Here is a 19,243-nt window from a genome sequence, read left to right as displayed (position 1 = left end):
ATGGGCGGTCGTATCGCTTACCATCAGGCGAACGGCAAACTTGTCTCGTCATTCAAAGCAATAAAAAAAAAGGAGTCGGTTTATATGGACCCTTCGCCACCGATATACTGTGTTTTTTTCAAAACATACGTAGTCGGTAAATAAATAACAATTATGTTATACTAGCTGACCCGACAGACGTTGACCTGTCTTATAGTATGCACGCGCGCATTCTGTCGATCGCTGATAGTTATTTCAAACCACTGATAGTTATGTAAAATTAATATAAATTTAAGTTTTCTTAAATTTTCTAATTTTCCGCGAAATTTTTTGAATTTTTTCTTTCATAAGAACCTTCTCGCGACAATAACAAACAGAACAAAAAAAAATCGTGAAATCGGTCTAGCCGTTCATGCGTGATGGTGTGACCACGGGAAATAGGGATTCATTTTTATATATATAAATTTAGAAAGCAATTATAAATTTAGAAAGCAAAAGCAAAATTTACATTGTGGATCTATTGTATGTCGTTGACTGAGTTCATGCGGTTCTAATAAGGGAGATTTCAAATTCCACTCTGTATATATATTTGATGACCCTTTTTGGCTATTTTACGGAGGCAGCAAGAATGAACAAATTCCTCTGACTAGCAAAAGCCTTTATAGATTACATCCAAAGCGATTATTACAATTCCAATTGTAGCGGCTTTTGGCTTAAGCGGCATTCATTTCAATACATTTGGGGGGTTCTTCCCCCGTAACCATAGCAACGAATTAATTAACAAACGCCAATTGAAACATATGCCAATTGATATTATTGGATTTCTGGTTAATGACAGAAAGTCACTTTGAAGTCAACAACAAAACTATAATATTTTATTACTAAATATAATGAGCGGCGATAGTCTGGTTGGGTGTGGAACGGACTGCCAAGACGAATGTCCGCAGGTTCAAATCCCAAGGGCACACTCCTCTGACTTTTCTAAAGTCATGTGTGTATTCTTTGTGAATTTATCGTTCGCGTTAACGGTGAAGGAAAACATCGTGAGGAAACCTGGACATCTGAGAAGTTCTCTATAGGAATTTCGAAGGTGTGTGAAGTCTACCAATCCGCACTAGGCCAGCGTGGTGGACTAAGGCCTAATCCCTCTCCGTAGTAGAGGAGATCTGTGCCATACAGAAGGACAGTATATAATACAGGGCTGATATTATTATATTATTATTATTAAACATAATGAAGAATAAATATCGTCAAATCTAAATTCAATTTTCACTTATGAATTATGTTTACGCGGAGAAAAAAATGTATACTTATAAAATGTAGCTAGATATTGTATTCATACGGTGACTAACACCTCAGTCCCCTCCATAACCACGAAGACTGCAAAGTCTTCCAAACGTTGGGAGAAAATAATATAAATAATCGCAATAAAATCCGTAAATACTAATTCCATTATTCCATTTTCACAATTGATTTTAAACTGTCCCTCGTTAATTAATCGTTTCAAATCATATAATGTTGTTCCATCAATCATATTACCCCGGTTAAAGCATTAACTATACGATTATGTTTAACTTCACGGTTAGTTCCACTTAAATTAATGATATGAATGCATCGCTGCACATTATTTTCGCTGTTTGACAGTTTATATAAAGGTTATATTCCTTTCTTATGAAAATAGTAAGCATATATAAATTCTATCAATTATTATATCTTTTCTATTTCTTTTTATTGAATTCGTTCCTTAGTAACATATTGCTTATTACTTATAACATAATATTTAAAATAATTGGATATCCCACTACACATTCTGACAATAGTTCGCTCTTTCATAAATATAAGAAATGATAAAAAATACGAAAATAATATACAATATAATAGTTTAATATGCGACGATAGCTTAGTGGGTAACGGAACGCTCTGTCGAGACGAATGCCCGCAGGTTCAAAACCCAAGGTACACAGCTAACTTATCGAAAGTAATGTTTGTAATTTTAACTAATTAATCGTTCGTTTTATCGGTAAAGGAAAAACCGTGAAAACCTACATACCTAAAGTATTCTACTTTAGAATTGAATATGAGAAGTCTGCCAACCGGCATTACCCTGCGTGGCCTAATCCCTCTCGGTAGTAGAGTCTAATACCCAGCAGTGGGCCAATATATAAAACAGGTGTGACATAAAAATAGTATTAACATTTACATTATTTATTTACCTACACATTGATATGGTGATTCGAATTTCATCTACAATCTTACAACTGAAACCAACCAACAAAACCTCGAAAACACCTCCAAATACTACAAACATAAAAAACTGGAAAACGAGTTGCCAACATCTTAAATTTTTTCCACTATCAACAAAAACGATCTCACGTTTCCATCGATAGTAATTATTACTGGAATTGTTCACGGTTTGGTAACTTTAACGTCTCTCCATTTATATACGATTTACTTAGCGAAACCAATCATTGATAACAACGTTTTAGAGTTTGTAAAGACGTTAGAACACAAGCGTACTATGTAAATTATAAATAATAAAACAAAATCGGATGAATTGGAGAAAAATGTAATGGTGTTTGGGTACCAAGAGTTCATTGTGTTAGAAGAGATAATGGAGATCAAATATCGAAACGAGATGGATTGTGTATTGAGACTTAATTATTGAATATCGTCGACCGTACTGAAGACCACTTCATATATTCTATAACAGTACTGATTTTATTTAAAGTTCAAGAAATGATTGTACAAAAAATATTTTTAATGATCACATTATATCTCATATCAGTAGATACCGTGGGAGAGAAAGCATTCGAAGCTTGCAAGACCTACGGCCAATCGATGCTGGAGTGCCACAACGTCCTCTACCCATCAGCCAGAGTCAGGGTCCCTATAGACTTCCTCCTGTACCCACACATGGTCCTCATCGGCTTCAGAAGAGACAGCCACGAGGATCCCTCTTGGAAATGCGGTGGAACATTAATTAGCGAGAAATGGGTGTTAACCGCTGGCCATTGCATGGAAGATCCTATGAAGGGATCAGCAAGCATCATGAGAGTTGGTACAGCTACGTTCGAATTTGACGAAATTGACGAACTGGCACAAGAGAGGGATGTAGTTGAGATAGTTTCGCATCCATTGTACAAACCACCTTCAAAATACCATGATATCGCTTTAATGAGAGCAGGACCACCTTTCTTACTGACTAGAGACATCAGGATTGCGTGCCTGCAGCTTGACGATAACATACACAATGTCAAACTAACTGCTATAGGTTTTGGAGTAACTGTCTCAGGATCTTTATCAGGAAGCCAAACGCTAATGAAAGTCGATGTAGATATAATAGACAGTGCTGTTTGCAATAAAAGCATGAAGTTTCTTATCAAGAGGAAGATATTGGATAAGGGTATCACGGAGGATCAGCTTTGTGCTGGTGATTACGAGCATGGGGGTAAAGACACGTGCCAGGGCGACTCTGGTGGTCCCCTGCAAGTCATGGAGGAGAAGGTGGATTGTTTGAGGAGTTTTCCCCTGCATAGAGTGGTAGGAGTGACGTCGTTCGGCCGGGACTGTGGGAGGCGAATGGCCCCTGGTGTTTATACCAGGGTTTCTAAGTACGTGTCCTGGATTGAGAGTGTTGTGTGGCCTTGACTTATAAAGTTTGATACAAAAAGCGATATTGTAAATATTTTGTGAGTAAATTGTAATAATTACGGTAGGATATTGTTAAACCTGTTGTAATAGAAGACGATACTCGTGTATTAAATATCATATTAAGGTTTTAATGTGTATACAATTATTATGTGTATGTTAATGAGCGGCGATAGCCTAGTTGGATATGGAGCGGACTGCCGAGACGAATGTCCGCAGGTTCAAATCCCAAGGGCACACCTCTGACTTTTCTAAAATTTATGAGTGTATTCTTTGTGAATTATGGAATGCTTTAACGGTGAAGGGAAACATCGTGAGGAACCTGTATACCAGAAAAATTCCCTATAAGAATTAAAATAAATAAAATAAAATACTTTATTTATCACGAAGGCGAACAAAGTTGCACTTATGATACGTCAAAACAAAGAATAAGAATAATTATTATTTCTAAACAACTATTAAAATCACTTATATAACTATGGAGATTTTAAATTAGGGATAAAGTTTATACAAAAGACTAGGTACAAACCGAAGTAACCAGCTCGGGCTGGCAAGTAGGGCGGAAATAAAAAGATAACGCGTCGCGATCCTCACCGGTGAGGACATGAGCCCTAGCCTAGCTAACCTACCAGCCTTCCAATAGCTACCTAAGTGATGATTACTCGAAGAAGAAAGGCAGAACGAAACTCTGGGCTTTCTTAGGTGTAATCAATTGTTCAGTACTTCTTTTGTATTCTTTCCAAGTCTTTCTTGTACATAGTCACAATAGTTATATAAGCTAATGCACGCACATCACCGTTAACATGGGATAAGATGAAATCCAATCGACTAAACCTGGAGCGGCATAAAATAAAATTAGCGATAGCAAATAAAAGAGAACATAGATTCATACTTAAATAACGGCGTACAGCGTCCATTCGCCTACATTTACAATCATAGTTTTCAATCATGAGAAAAGAAAAAATAGTGATATTGAACAGGCAAACACAACATGATCGGGTGGTCGTCTTTCAAAAATTACATTTCATTAAGATATGATATGATTATGTCAAATTAGAACTATAGAAATGTCATTATTATAAAAAAGCATGTGAGACATGTAACAAAGACATTTTAGGCAGTTAATTAATTACTAATGTGTGCTAACATGGTGGGTCATTGTGTGCAGGACAAACTTTCCAAACCGTCTTATCATTAAGGTAATCAGATACAGTATAGTATCCTTTACACATTAATTCACGCTTAACATAACACTTGAATTTTTGTTCGGTCAAATTGGTAACTTCGAAGGGAAGTTTATTATAGAACTTAATGCTATTAACTAAGAAAGATTTATTGGTTTTACAGAGCCTATGATTAGGGACAACCAATTTATTTTTATTTCTGGTATTTAGACTATGCAAGTCACTGTTTTTAATAAAAGTACTAAGGTTTTTACGTACGTACATTATATTCTGAAAATATATTCGGCCGGCAAAGTCAGTATATTCACCTCCTTAAACATTTGCCTAAGGGAATCATGCGAGAGCGAAGGTTGTAAATAGCTCTAATCGCTCGTTTCTGCAAGATAAAAATGGTCTGCAGATCTGCAGCAGAGCCCCACAGAAGAATACAATAGGACATAATGCTGTGGAAGTATGCAAAATACACTAGCCTTGCCGTAGCCACGTCAGTTAATTGTCTAATCTTCCTAATAGCAAACACGGCAGAGCTCAGTTTACTAGAAATTTTTTGAATATGGGGCCCCATTGCAATTTACTATCGATTGAAACCCCGAGGAAGACTGTAGAGGGAACTAATTCTAATTTATCCCCATCTAAATCAATATTTAGTTCCTTTTTTTTTATTCAGTAACGAAAATCTGACACATTTCGTTTTTGCGGCATTTAAAAGTAAATTATTAGAAGAGAACCAGTCAGAAATCAAACTAAGTACTTTATGTGGCTCACCGAGATTCTCATCCCTTCTATTTAACTTAAAAATAATCGAAGTGTCGTCAGCGAACAATACTACATCTGCCATATTATCAACCATGTAAGGCAGGTCATTTATGTAAACTAAGAATAGGAATGGACCCAATATGGAACCCTGGGGAACCCCAATTCTAACTGCGGACCCGGCAGAGGAGACGTTGTCGATAAATACTTTTGATTTCGACCTGATAAATATGAAGATATTAGTTTAAGTCCAATTCCTCTAATACCATAATAATGAAGCTTTAAAATGAGGGTTTTGTGATCGACGCAATCGAATGCCTTGGAAAGATCACAAAAGACCCCCAGTGCATCCTGGGATCCCTCCCAAGCATCTAACACAGCTTTGACTAAAGCACGTCCAGCATCTTGCGTGGATCTGCCTTTTGTAAAGCCGAATTGTCTATTATGTAAGATCCCATTTTTATTAAAAACACCAGCATTTGGTTAAGCATTAGTTTTTCAAATACCTTACTTAAGGCTGGTAAAATAGAAATAGGTCTGAAATTAGAGGGGTGTTAGAACAACCTGCTTTAAAAATTGGTACTACTTTGCTAACCTTCATAAGATCAGGAAATATGCCGTCTCTGACGCAGCAGTTAAAGATTTCCGCAAGAATTGGGGCAATGTTGTCTATTACTGACTGCAACGCTTTAACAGATAAACCCCATAGGTCTTCAGTGCTTTTTATGTTTAAGCTCTTAAATACTTTTATTATATCAGAGTGCGTGACAAACTCAAATTCGAAATTTGGAATCGACAGATCAACATTTTGTTTTAAGAACGACTCAGCTGCCCCTGGTGAGGAAGGCAGACATTTTGTCGTTTCAAAAGGTATGTTAGTAAAAAAATGTTCAAAGTAATTAGCTATTCTATATTTATCTGAAACTAGCTCGTCATTAATGTTCAATAAAATCTTGTCATTAGTTTTATTTTTGCCAGTTTCAGTATTAATAATTTTCCAAGTAGTTTTAATTCTATTATCTGAGTTTTTAATATGACTACTGATATAGGCAGCTTTAGCATACCTACATACACGTTTAAAAATTTGAGAGTATGTTCTCACATAATTATTAAATTCGACATTGGGTGTAAAGGACCTTCTGTCATATAATTCATAGAGAACATCTCTACTACGTCTAATACCGTTTGTTGCCCAAGCACTGAATGATATTTTATTTTTTAGTGGCACTGATTTTACACTACATGTTTTATTAAATATGTTTGTAATACCATTTAATAATGTTTTAAACATATTATTTGGGTTGTCTGAACCGCAAGTCAGCATAGGCAACACCAAATTAAGCCTAGCACTAAATTTCTGTAGATTATATTGGGTTAGGGGTCTAAATTGTACTATGTTCTTACTTCTATTGCTTTCACAATTCAGTTTGACCATTTGACATGTGTGGTCTGAGCGAACGCCAGCTAATAATTCTTTAGAGTTAATTTTAAAATTTGAAATAACATTATCAATACAGGTAGCTGAAGTTGTAGTTAATCTAGTCGGCTCGAGAAATTGACAGTTTAGATTAAATGATTGAAGTAAATTCAAAAAGTCTTTTATCTGTGGAATCCACTAGCAAATCTATATTAAAGTCCCCACAGACTAAAACGTTATTATTCATTTTAAGTTTTTAAGAATATCCTCCATTTTAGAAATAAATGCCAATATACTTGATGAAGGAGGCCTATATACACACAATATAATAAAACCACTGGTCTCTGCACACGCGACCTCACACACTCGTTCTACAGAAAGTTTTACAATATCCTGCCTATCCTTGTGAGAGACACCATCCTTGATGAGGATCATGGTGCCTCCACCTTCTGCTGATATCCTAAAGAACGAGCTGGCGACTCTGTAGCCACTAACACTAAATGCCATTTTATCTGCTTTTAACCATGTCTCCGTAAAACATAAAATATCAATATTATATTTTTCTGCTAATAATTCTATGTCAAGTATTTTGCCAGAGAAACGATTTATATTTTGATGAGTTAATATTAAGTCACTTTTCTCTGTTGTCATAACTAATTGTTTAAATTATTTACTACACTTATATTAGTAATACTACTAAAACATGTAGTAATGGAGGACTTCGTCATAGTACTTATGACTGAGTTAATATTAAATGCTAACAATGTAGCAATCTTAACTTTAACTAATTTTGACAGATACATAGTATCTCTAGTCAATGAAAATCTACAATTGTCTGTAAATTTATTTATGTCAAAAATAACAGTTTATCACTATAGTGACTTACTAAAAATTGCATATGATTGTTTAACATGTGAATGTGCTTATTTAACCTGTCTGGTACATTGGCCAGAAAGGGAAATGCACATAATATTACTTTTACAATTTAATTTGGTCATAGAGGCAATGCTTTCTGTAATATCCCTTTTACATAAGTTCTCACTATTGCCCACTAAAAGAGCAATACAAGACTGAGAACTATATTTATTACTTATTAAACATTTAACAATATCCTATAGTGCATTCCTGACAGGCAGTTATTAGTAACAGAGTGCTCGAGACTGTTACTTAGCAATGTACCAAAACCTTTCCCTATGTTATCTGAAAATACCACCGTAGAAAATCCCGCACAATGGGTCTCTTCTTTAGCGTTACTCATATTGGTAGACTGGTGGTTTAACTGACCGATACACTGAACATCACCCATGACAATCTTTTCTGTGTCAAGCAAAGACACAGTACACTCAGATGCCACAGAAGTACTCTCTGACAAGTTTTTACAGTTATTATTAATATTTGTAACATGATCTAACTGAGACACTGTTTTATTATCTAATTGTAAAAGAAGTTCATCAATTTTATTTTTAGAAGATATATATTTATTATATGTTAAGCTTAGAGATTCTTCCAGCATTCTAATTTCATTTAACAAATGCTGGGTGTCAATTTCATAAATCCTCTTGCTATCTTCTAATTTTATCTGGAAGTTATTAAATTTATCTAATAAAGCCCTACGTTCCTTCCTTAAAGCTAAATTCTTGGCAAACTGTTTTTGGTTCTGGCTAAGTCTTTTATGTTTTTTAATAAATTTATTTAATTTTATATATTTAATTATCTTTTTATGACTCAAATTATGCACATTAGGTTGATTATTATTTAATAGTGAGTCATCCTCAGTAAGATCAATTGTTAAGGTAGGTTTCACTGGGTGCGGGTCAAAATTTCCACAAATTAATTCAGTATATAAGCTTTGGTTCACCGCTGCCTCAGAGCACTCCTTTTCTACATTTAGATTATTTATAATGTTGTTGGCACTATTTAATTCTGATTCTAAGTCCCTAATCCTACACAGAGCCGCCTCATATAAAGAACTACAGTGAGTAAAGGAATCTGTGACCGCTTGTAATTTGTTCCGTTCCTCCACTAGAACTTCATTTTGTTGATGCAACTCTAATAACTGACGCTTAAGAGCTGCATTTTTGTTAACAATGATGGCCACTTCCTCCTCGCTGTCCTCACGTTCTTGCAGGAGCTTCTGGCATTGGTCTTTGTATGCCCTCAGATCAATTAGGGCTGTCCTCAACTTCAGTTCAGTTTCTACAGCTGCAGCCTTACGGGTCTGCATAGTGGAAGTTTTGTGCTTTGATGTACTGAAAATAAATAAGGAGAACAGAAAACCTTTGATCTAGCGAGAGTAAGGCCAACAGGTGAAGTGAAGTAGTGGGGCGGGTACTTTAATACTAATTTACAAAATTACACTATTTACTAAAACACTGATATATTATGTTTTGAGTTATTCAAGTAGAATTTTGTAGTTTTTAATGCTGTCTGGGGCAAGAAATGCAAATCGTCAGTTCTATTTCCACTTTTGTCAAATAGAACGAGATTCTAGCGTTGCCAATGTGTGTATAGACGTAACTCATGGAAATGAGCAGTGTAATTAATGTTGTGAAGTGTAATGTATTGTAAAATATTAGATTCAATAATACTCGCCGGGTTTTTTAATGTTATTTGAAAGTCAGATGACCGTTGACTACGTTGCGATGTCAGATTTCCTTTATCACAATTCCACTTTAGCAGTCACTATAATTTATAATAATTATGTGAACAATGAGTAATTTTATTTGTTAGTCACTTAATTAATAACAATTTCTACAAAATATTAATATTTTAACAAATTATTTTATACGAGGAAAAATTTTGACGACCGATCCGATCTAATGTCAATAAATGAACAATGAATTGAGGGTGTGTGAAGTCTACCAATCCGCACTAGGCCAGCGTGGTTGACTAAGGCCGCCCTCTCAGTAGTAGAGGAGGCCTATGCTATGTATACAGGACTGATATTATTATATATTATTATTATATTAATACCGTGTCTAAAAACATCAACGGTAATAGAGGCTATTATCTAAAACATTAAACCAATGTGTTTACTAAATGATCTACTTCAGATCTTATCTAAATGTCTAAAAGTGCAACTTTGTATGAATTCAAATACAAATAAATGCAACTTTATTTTGTACATACAATCCACTTGTGAAATATTGAGCCAATTGGATTGTTACGTACGATCAGCAACAAAAGTCGATGAACAGATACTAATTTACAAAACACCTGAACATTGAAACGGACCATAAATCACTTACCAAAGAAGAGTACAGATTAAGGTTATCATTTCAATATGGATACCAAAGTAAATGATTGGCTGAAAAATATATGAAAAAGAAACTGACGTTTGCGTTGAATCCTTCGAAGAGAATCTCCTGCCAGAATAATTTTGAATTTACACATTTGTTTCTTAAACCGGCCAGTGCTCTATAAAATAGGATGTTTAAAATGTAACTAACCTATTCCTATTAATGTTATAATATTACTTACTAAAGTATTATGATGTTTTGTCCATACTTAAAAATGTATAATTCTGATTATTAACTTCAATATATACTATTATATAAACCTGAAGAGTTTGTTTGTTCGAATGCGCTAAACTCAGGAACTGCTTAACCGATTTTGAAAAATTTCACTAATAGGAAGCTACATTACTCTTAAGCGCTATACGCTACTTTCTATCCCGGGTAAATATAAAGCAAGACTTTAGTCCTTGAAAAACTTTTTCACGCAGGCGGAGTAGCGAGCCAAAGCTAGTATGTTATAAAAAACACAATTTAATTGATATTCAGAACTGTTGGAAAAAAGTTTGTATGTAAAACAAAGAATTTGCAAATTTCAGCCACATTGGTATTTATTAAAGATCATAAAAAATTGCTAGTAATGTTTAGCAGTGAATGGTTTGACGGCGTTCAGCTACTTTTGTAGTTCAATTGTGTCAAGTTGTTTTGTATTTAAATTAATCAGTAACTTATGGTAAATGATAATGATTAGGAAATATTGGAAACAAATTATGTTCAACGACTTCTGTTGCTGACTGTACATAATATCACGCCTTGTAATTTTTTTTTTAAGCCTAGGCAAAAGTGTTCACACATTGGTGCTGGTTGGATATATTTTATGTCCGCCCGGATAGCGACCACCGTACACAAGGTGTTAAAACCCGCCATAGTGGCCCATGTAATTGTGTCGCAATCCGGGATCAGCCTGTGTATATCCAGTTCCAACAGACCGGCATAATTGTGTCGACTGCCGAGGGGTAATCATCACTCGTCACGCCACATCAGGTGCAGTAAGATCATTTTGCCGTGCATGCATAATTCAAGAAAGTGCTATATTTAAATTTCACACAAATATAAAAAAAAAAACATGAATCCCAACACACATTACTCACCAATTCGCTCATGAAATATTCTCCATTCACAACCTTAACGAAAGGGCCTTACCTGAAACAAAGGAAGATTTTTAAGAAAAAAGGCGCGTCTACGCGAACATCGCTCGGGACAGGGGAAATAAGAAATATGTAAATGTCACGTTAGGGAGAAAAACGGAGGTATCCTTGTCGTTTGGGTTTGGTGGTAGGGCGGTGGCGTTAGCGATTAGATTTTCAAAAGAAAAAAAAAAATTGAAAAAATAGGCAAGAGATCACACACAGACAGAAAAGAGTTTTTTCCAAAGTCACAGAACATTTAAATCAAAGAAAAGAAATTTGCGATTGTATCTCATAACCAGTGTACACAGTAAGCTAGGCATTCGTCATAATAGACAATCACATCGCTTCATTCAGTTAAATAATACGTCTAATTTTATACCAAATAGTATCAACGCAAAATACCTTTGTTTTCAACTCCAAAAGCAACAGTCCCTCGCGACTCGTTCGCAAAATCACAGATCTACACTCATTACAAATTATATGCCAATTGCAATTTAAATCGTATCGCCCATACAATAAAACCCAACCCTGAACGTTAAAACCAGGTATTTTCACGTCCACTTATACTTATCCGGCGGAGTATCGGGCTGTTTACGTTTTGGTGTGGATTTTCCACGAGCAATACCGTTTAGAGGCAAAAGTTTTGTTTAAATTCCAACCGATATCTTTCGTTATTGTTGTAAGTGCAATAATGACTATTTTTGCATGCAACGTGTTTTATTTTATTATTTAGTTGTTAGGTGTTACGTATCTCATCGGTTCGTTGAAACGTAATCGCGGTTTGTGATTTAAAAAGGAATGTTATAAAATATGGTTTGAAATTTGAATAATCGGTTTAGTTAGAATTTTAGCGAGACAATGGAAATTGTTAATGGAAGTGTTGCATTATTTTTCAAAATAAATGTACGTAATTGTTTTTACGAAAATATATTGTTAAGAGTTTTCTATCTCATCTGTTTTTTTTCTCTTTTTCTTAATAGATTCGTTGTCTCCAATTATATGTAGAATGGCTATGTTAAGACAAACAAAAAACAAACGAGACAGAAAAAAACATAATCTTATTTGCTAAAAACGATTTCGTTACAGTTATACTGAAAAATACTCGAATTTTAAAGTACAAGCAATTCTAAACCCTATGGTAAAAAAGCATTCACCTAAAAATTAAGACACATCCGCAATGTCCGAGTCATACAAAAGTTAGGCTTCCAATGAGAAAGAATGCATTCACTATTTATTGTCTTATATGTTAACTGGCGTATCAACTTGAACATTAACAAATAGGTACTTAGACATCTAATCAAAACCTAGATGACCTAAATCTACAAAATCCGAACGAGGCGTCTCACCATCAAAACTCGTCCAAAATCCGACAACTTAAAATTGGTTCGTATTCACGTTTATTCTTTTACGTACGTTCGAAGGGAGCGAGAAATAAACCATTAAAGTTGAGATGAAGTTTTAAAGAGACCTTATTACTGGCGAACGCAATCTACAAGTTACACGTAAATGCGTAATACTGGGAGTTATGTTCGCGGCTCGACGACGAACTTCTCAACGTTCGATCGTTCTAAAATTGAATTTGAATTTTTATACGTTGAAGCCGCTTGGAATGTGTGTTGAACTACGTAGTTGGTAATGACGAAGTACGGTGGAATTTTGGCCATGGCGGCCAATGGGGAGAAGGAGCCAGGTACGCAGGAGATATTATAGTGCACAAGTGTGTGCAATCCACAGGTGTGTTCTCTGTTTCTTCACTCTCATAGTCCAGTGAGACGGCAATCCGACATCACCGGAGAGATATCAGGGACATGACCAGCGGCTCTACGTGGTGTCCGAGGCACGGGAGTATCACTTCGCCACCTTCCTGGCTCCGACCTGCGACTGAGTAATTTTTATATGGAAACCCCCAGAAAAAAGCAGGAAATCCCAAATTTCACTTTGCCCGACTAGATATTCGAACCCTGAACCTCAGAGCCGTGTCGTACCGCGCACGCAATATGCCTACGCCCCCGAAACAATCAATTACAATACAAATAAATTTGTACACCTAAGTTCCCAGAACATCTAACAATCTAGCTTTTATAGCTCCAATTTCAAGTATTTTATAATTGCCAATTTAAGCCTAACCAGTAAAGAAATCATCTGAAACTTCACAAGTGCCTACAAATTACGATCAAGAGTTTCGAGAAATCAATTGTTTTCCTTCAACTTTGAATTGAGCCATTTCTTTTCGCCCGTTGTATACCATTCAGATTTGTTACTTAACTGAAAATTTATAGAATTATGTTTTTAAAAAACTGTGAGCGAGATCCCTGAATAATAATAATATCAGTCCTGTATTATATACTGTCCCACTGTTGGGCACAGGCCTCCTCTACTACTGAAAGGGATTAGGCCTTAGTCCACTATGCTGGCCTAATACGGATTGGTAGACTTCACACACCCTCGATAATTCCTAATAGAGAATTTCTCATGTATGCAGTTTTCCTCACGATGTTTCCCTTCACCGTTAAAGCAAGCGATAATTTACAAAGAATACACACATAATTTTTTAGAACGTCAGAGGTGTTTGCCCTTCGGATTTGAACCTGCACACATTCGTCTCGGCAGTCCGTTCCACAACCAACTAGGCTATCGCCACTCTTTAGATCACTGAATCGCTTTTTTTTATTGTCTTGTTAATGGCTCTACCAGCGAGAAGCAAGAAATATGTTTTTTACAGCGGCACAGTAAAGTCACTCCACTGTGCTTGATGGTTAAGTGGAGTGGAGTGAGTGAATGTCGACTGACGAGAGATAATTACTCCTCGATAGTCGATACAATTATGTCGGCCGTTGGAACCGGATATACACAGGCTAATCCTGATGAGTTGCCAATATATTAAAATAATGTGATACCTGATTTCTGGACCATAAGGCTTAAGATTGTGATGTCATTTACTATACATTTTTTTTATGATATAGACGGCAAATGAGCATGAGTTCACCTGATGGTAAGTGATCACCGCTGCCCATGAACCATTTTCATGGACCCAATATCGGGGGAATTCGTCAGCGTCTTGCGTGGGAATACACTCTTTTTTTTAAAGTCTTCAGATCATATTTGTCCAGAAATGCTGTACATTGAATTCCATAGTTTTCTAGTACGTGGTGAACAATATTTGCACTTGACAGAAACAGGCGAGAAGAACGAAACTCCAACCAAGTTACTATTATAAAAAGCCATAAGCCCCTCAAGAGCTCAGCAGAAAGGTATCATAATTCCGAAACATCTTTAAAGAACTGGTTTTTAATAGGGAACACCTTGCGGAATATTTCTTTGAACTCATCCTTTGCGGTGAAAAATTCTTTTAACATTATTTTCTTAGAGACTTGGGCGAAATCTTTTCTCAATTAACTTTCAGTTTAAAGTGCTTGCGAGTTAACGTCGACGGAGAAACAACTTTAACTTGTATGGAAATCTGGTAAAGTAAATACTTATTAAAATTTCAGTATATTGAGTTTGTTCGTCGGAATAAAATTATTTTTCGGGTTTTATCACGGTTTTTTTTTTATTTTATCTCTACGTTTCGAAGACTGTAATCTAGATAGATTTGTAATCTAGTTTAGATAAACTGAGGGGTTGGTCATCCGAAAAGTCAAAGTTACAATATCTATCTACATTTTGCAATTATTAATTCGCTCATGACGGTCCGATCTATAGACCAAATCCAAAAACTTACGATGTCTAACATTCGCGTAACATAAGAAATCATTATTGAGTTTGGTTCAGATTATGTCTTGTTAGTTCTTGTAGTTTGTTATACTTAATACAGAAAAGTTTGTTACAATTTCTTTCAGATATAACGAAATAATTCTAACTGACTAATTCTACTGATTACTGACTAATTACTAATTCTAACTGAGTCTCGATCACAAGTCTGTCCCAGATAAAAAAAAGCCTATCGCATTTAAAGATATTGTAGCCTTTTATAAGTAAAAAAAAAAAAAAAATAGTCCAGCGGTTTAAGAGATTAGGACTTTAAATACCTCCAAGCTAATCTTAGTATAGAACTAGCATTTGCGCGCTGTTTCGTCCGCGTGAACTAGTTTTTCCTGTATAAAAGTTCTAAAAGTTATAAACCGCTGTATATTTTATAAGGACAAAACGTACCCAAAGTAGTTATCCAAACTATAATCTATTTATGTGCCAAATTTTATCAAGAACCGTTCAGCCGTTGTTGCGTGATTAAGAAACAAACATTGTAACTTTTGTATTCATAGTATAATTAACATTTTTCGTTCCTAGTTCTCGCCTACCGATTCCCTAAAGTCAGTACAATAGTCGAGTGATTAAACAGGTGTTTCATTAGTAGGCGATCTTTGGAATTCTATACCCTTGAATCTTCGACTATGTTAAGCAACTCCCGTGAGGAAATTTGTCATGGATTCGATTCTTGCTCAACTAGATTACTATAGAACAATTTCAGAAGTATGCTATTGTCAGGACCATTAACCATTGATGTTAATAAGCCGAAGGGTAATCACTTCTCGTCAGTCGACATTCTATTGGACTCCACTCTACTTACTATCAGGTACAGTAGGGTGAATTTGGCTTGCACGTATAAAAAGAAGCGAAATGTACGAAATAGTTGACCGATTTATAATTTGACTCTTTGTTACTTTAGGATAGAAATAGGTTCCATATTAATTAATCTTCTCACCTCTTTGATACACGAATGACAATCATTCCAACGGAATTTCATTCAAATATCATTCCAAATTTAAATCGCCGTTAATGCCAACATTAAAGGCGCTGTGTAAATTTAAAAATCGAACGTTGAATATTGTAAAGTGTCAAATGGAAGTTTTTCAATCAAGCGCCGCTCGCCGCCCGACGCTCAGAACACTCGGGCGCGGGAATTCATTAGTTCACTCACAGTTACAATAATTTTGACGCGGATCGAGTATAACGCGATTGGTTTGAGTTCGTTGCGACAAAATCGCCATGAATAATGATCGTGTTGAATCGATACTAATTAATAGGTTAGTCTCGAATGAGTTTGTAGGTGCCATCGAAATTTAGGGCAACGTGGCTGATCTTAGGTGCTGGCTTTAGGCACCAGTTCGAAAGGGCGTGGGTTCGAATCCCACCGCTGTCAAAATCCTATTTTCCTGCGAGGGTTGCGGTTGCATTTGCACACCGCGACCTTCGATATCAGGGAGAGAGAGTCGAATGTCTAATACCGGTGAGTCCGACAGAAACACGTTAACGGATTTGCTCGTGTTAAAAAAAAGTTGCCCACAGAATGACGATTTCTGTTATTAAATAATTTATTGCGTACCATTGTCCAAGTTTCAAGGGAATTATTATGAGCATAACCACTACGCATTATGAAAACATCTTACCTCAGTGAGCGCAATACAGTACTGTATAATTCAGTCTTCGTAAGTTTGATACCTTTAAAATAATACGCACTTGCGCACTACCTACCACGCTTCATCAAAATATGTAAATTTAACTAAACACTCGAACAGTATTAATGATCTGTCATAGACTAGTAAGGCGGAGACAAGACATATCTGTCAATTTCTGCCTACTGACACGTTTGCGAATGCAGTATTCCATTTTTGAATTCATATAACATCCTAACCTGAAATTGACAGTTTGTGACATTTGTGTCTTGTTGTTTGTTAAGAAATAAGGCAAGAACCACTACATGGAATTGGACGATATTTGATATAGAGATAGACCATAGATTAACTTATAGGCAAATTTTTACAGCAAATACGCAATTAAGCTGCTTGATACAGCCAGTCTTTTTTGTAAATTAAAACTCTAAATATATTTGTACATATTCTACACTTTCAAATATAGCCAGTATTAGATAAATTTACATTATTAATTTTAATTTTCGCAATCATAATTGTTCAAAAAAATAGTTTCCCATTTTTATACTCTATGTCCATGTTAATAGGAAGCAAATTAAGGAAGGGCTGTATTATTAGAATAAGTTAATATGTAACGTAATTATTGCTAATTACACGCACTCGACTCATTACGAACAATTACCGTATTTTGTGATAGGATCGGGACAACTATTGATTTTCATATATGTCGTTTGTTAAATCCCGTGGATCAAACCACGCTGGACGCGGATTGACTTGATTGACTTCACACACTCTCAAAATTCACTAGGGTTCAGATAGTGTTGGGAAAAGAGATGAATACCTCGCCAGTCGACACAATTATGCCGGCCTGTTTGCAATGAGATATACAGGATCCCGGAACGCACTCATTATAGCGGGTTTTACATACGTACAACGATTTTTATTCAGAAGAGAATTCATCTGGCCAAGGGATATAATATCAGCCCTGTATTATATACTGTCCCACTGTTGGACACGGGCCTCTTCTACCACTGAGAGGGATTAGGCCTTAGTCCACCACGCTGGCCTTGAGCGGATTGGTAGACTTCATACACCCTCGAAATCTCTATACAGAACTTCTCAGGTATGCGGGTTTCCTCACGATGTTTTCCTTCGCCGTTAAAACGAACGATAATTCACAAAGAATACACACATGATTTTAGAAAAGTCACAGGTGTGTGCCCTTGGGATTTGAACCTGCGGACATTCGTCTCGGCTGTCCGTTCCACGCACAACCAGGCTATCGCCGCATTCTGAGCAAGGGATAAAATGCACCAAATCATACAAATATAAACACAGCAACAAGTTACTCCGCATTGACCAAAAATCGTTTTAAAATGAAATCATTAAAACCAATTGTTAAATTCAATGGCGCGAGATAACAGTCGCGTCAGTTACCACCGGCAGTTAAGTTTAACTGGACGGTTAATCTAACCGCGTCGTACCGATAGTGAAGATAAACCTATGTGTAAATGTCTAGTGTTAATTAGAAAGTAAGGTCATAAGTTCAAATAATAAATAGGACAATAGTTATTTTATGCGTTTTCGACCCCAAACTGGCTCCAACAGTTTTTGAATTATATTGCAGGTATTTTATATTTTAAACCGACTTCCAAGAAGGAGGAGTATCTCAAGTCGACTGTATATTTTTTTAATTTTAATGGAGAAAATTAACGTAATCCAAACAAACAGTTAAACATTTGCATACTATCAGCACGGTTTTTGGAATTGCATAAAATGGTAACATTACCAGCAAAATGCGGCTACCTTACTCTTCTACTACCAAAAGGGAAACAGTCATGATGACGTACATGCATAGGTACATACACATAAACGATACAGTATCCGATCCCACCGTCACTGGACCGCGTGATTAAGTCGAATGTGCCGGTTAGTCTAACCGCGACGCCATGGGGCTGTGTAAAACAATTACACGGTGATTATGCGCACTGCCCGCGCCGCTGCTCGAACGTGAATGCGACGGATTGGGCAGGGCTGGTCGATTGTTTCAAATTTGGAATTAAATTCGAATTGAAATCGTTAGGTAGTTCGAAATTTAAATTTAAAAACAAACGTAGAAAATTATATATTCCGTTCGAATTTCAAATTTATTTTAATAGAATAAAAGATCTTTAAATTAGGTACATATCTATACTATTATATAAAGCTGAAGAGTTTGTTTGTTTGTTTGTTTGTTTGTTTGAACGCGCTAATCTCAGGAACTACCGGTCCAAACTGAAAAATTCTTTTTGCGTTGGATAGCCCTTTGTTCGTGGAGTGCTATAGGCTATATATCATCACGCTATACCCAATAGGAGCGGGGCAGTAATGGCTAATCTCAGGAACTACCGGTCCAAACTGAAAAATTCTTTTTGCGTTGGATAGCCCTTTGTTCGTGGAGTGCTATAGGCTATATATCATCACGCTATAC

General features: G+C 35.9%; 2 protein-coding genes across 4 annotated transcripts in view; one reads left to right on the top strand and one right to left on the bottom strand.

The window, feature by feature from the left end:
* The window catches only part of LOC115450223, a 616,159-nt gene that overhangs the window by 158,146 nt on the left and 438,770 nt on the right, over window positions 1-19,243 (bottom strand). The window lies entirely within an intron of this gene.
* On the top strand, window positions 2,285-3,775 carry LOC115442296 (serine protease snake). The gene has a single exon (XM_030167306.2). The coding sequence runs from the start codon at window positions 2,716-2,718 to the stop codon at window positions 3,625-3,627; it is 912 nt and encodes a 303-aa protein (XP_030023166.2). The 5' UTR covers window positions 2,285-2,715; the 3' UTR covers window positions 3,628-3,775.

The sequence above is a fragment of the Manduca sexta genome, chromosome 3 (genome assembly GCF_014839805.1).
Source record: "Manduca sexta isolate Smith_Timp_Sample1 chromosome 3, JHU_Msex_v1.0, whole genome shotgun sequence".
Taxonomy (NCBI): Eukaryota; Metazoa; Arthropoda; class Insecta; order Lepidoptera; family Sphingidae; genus Manduca; species Manduca sexta.
Note: the sequence above shows the minus strand (reverse complement) of the source record. Positions and strands in the feature narration are given on the sequence as shown.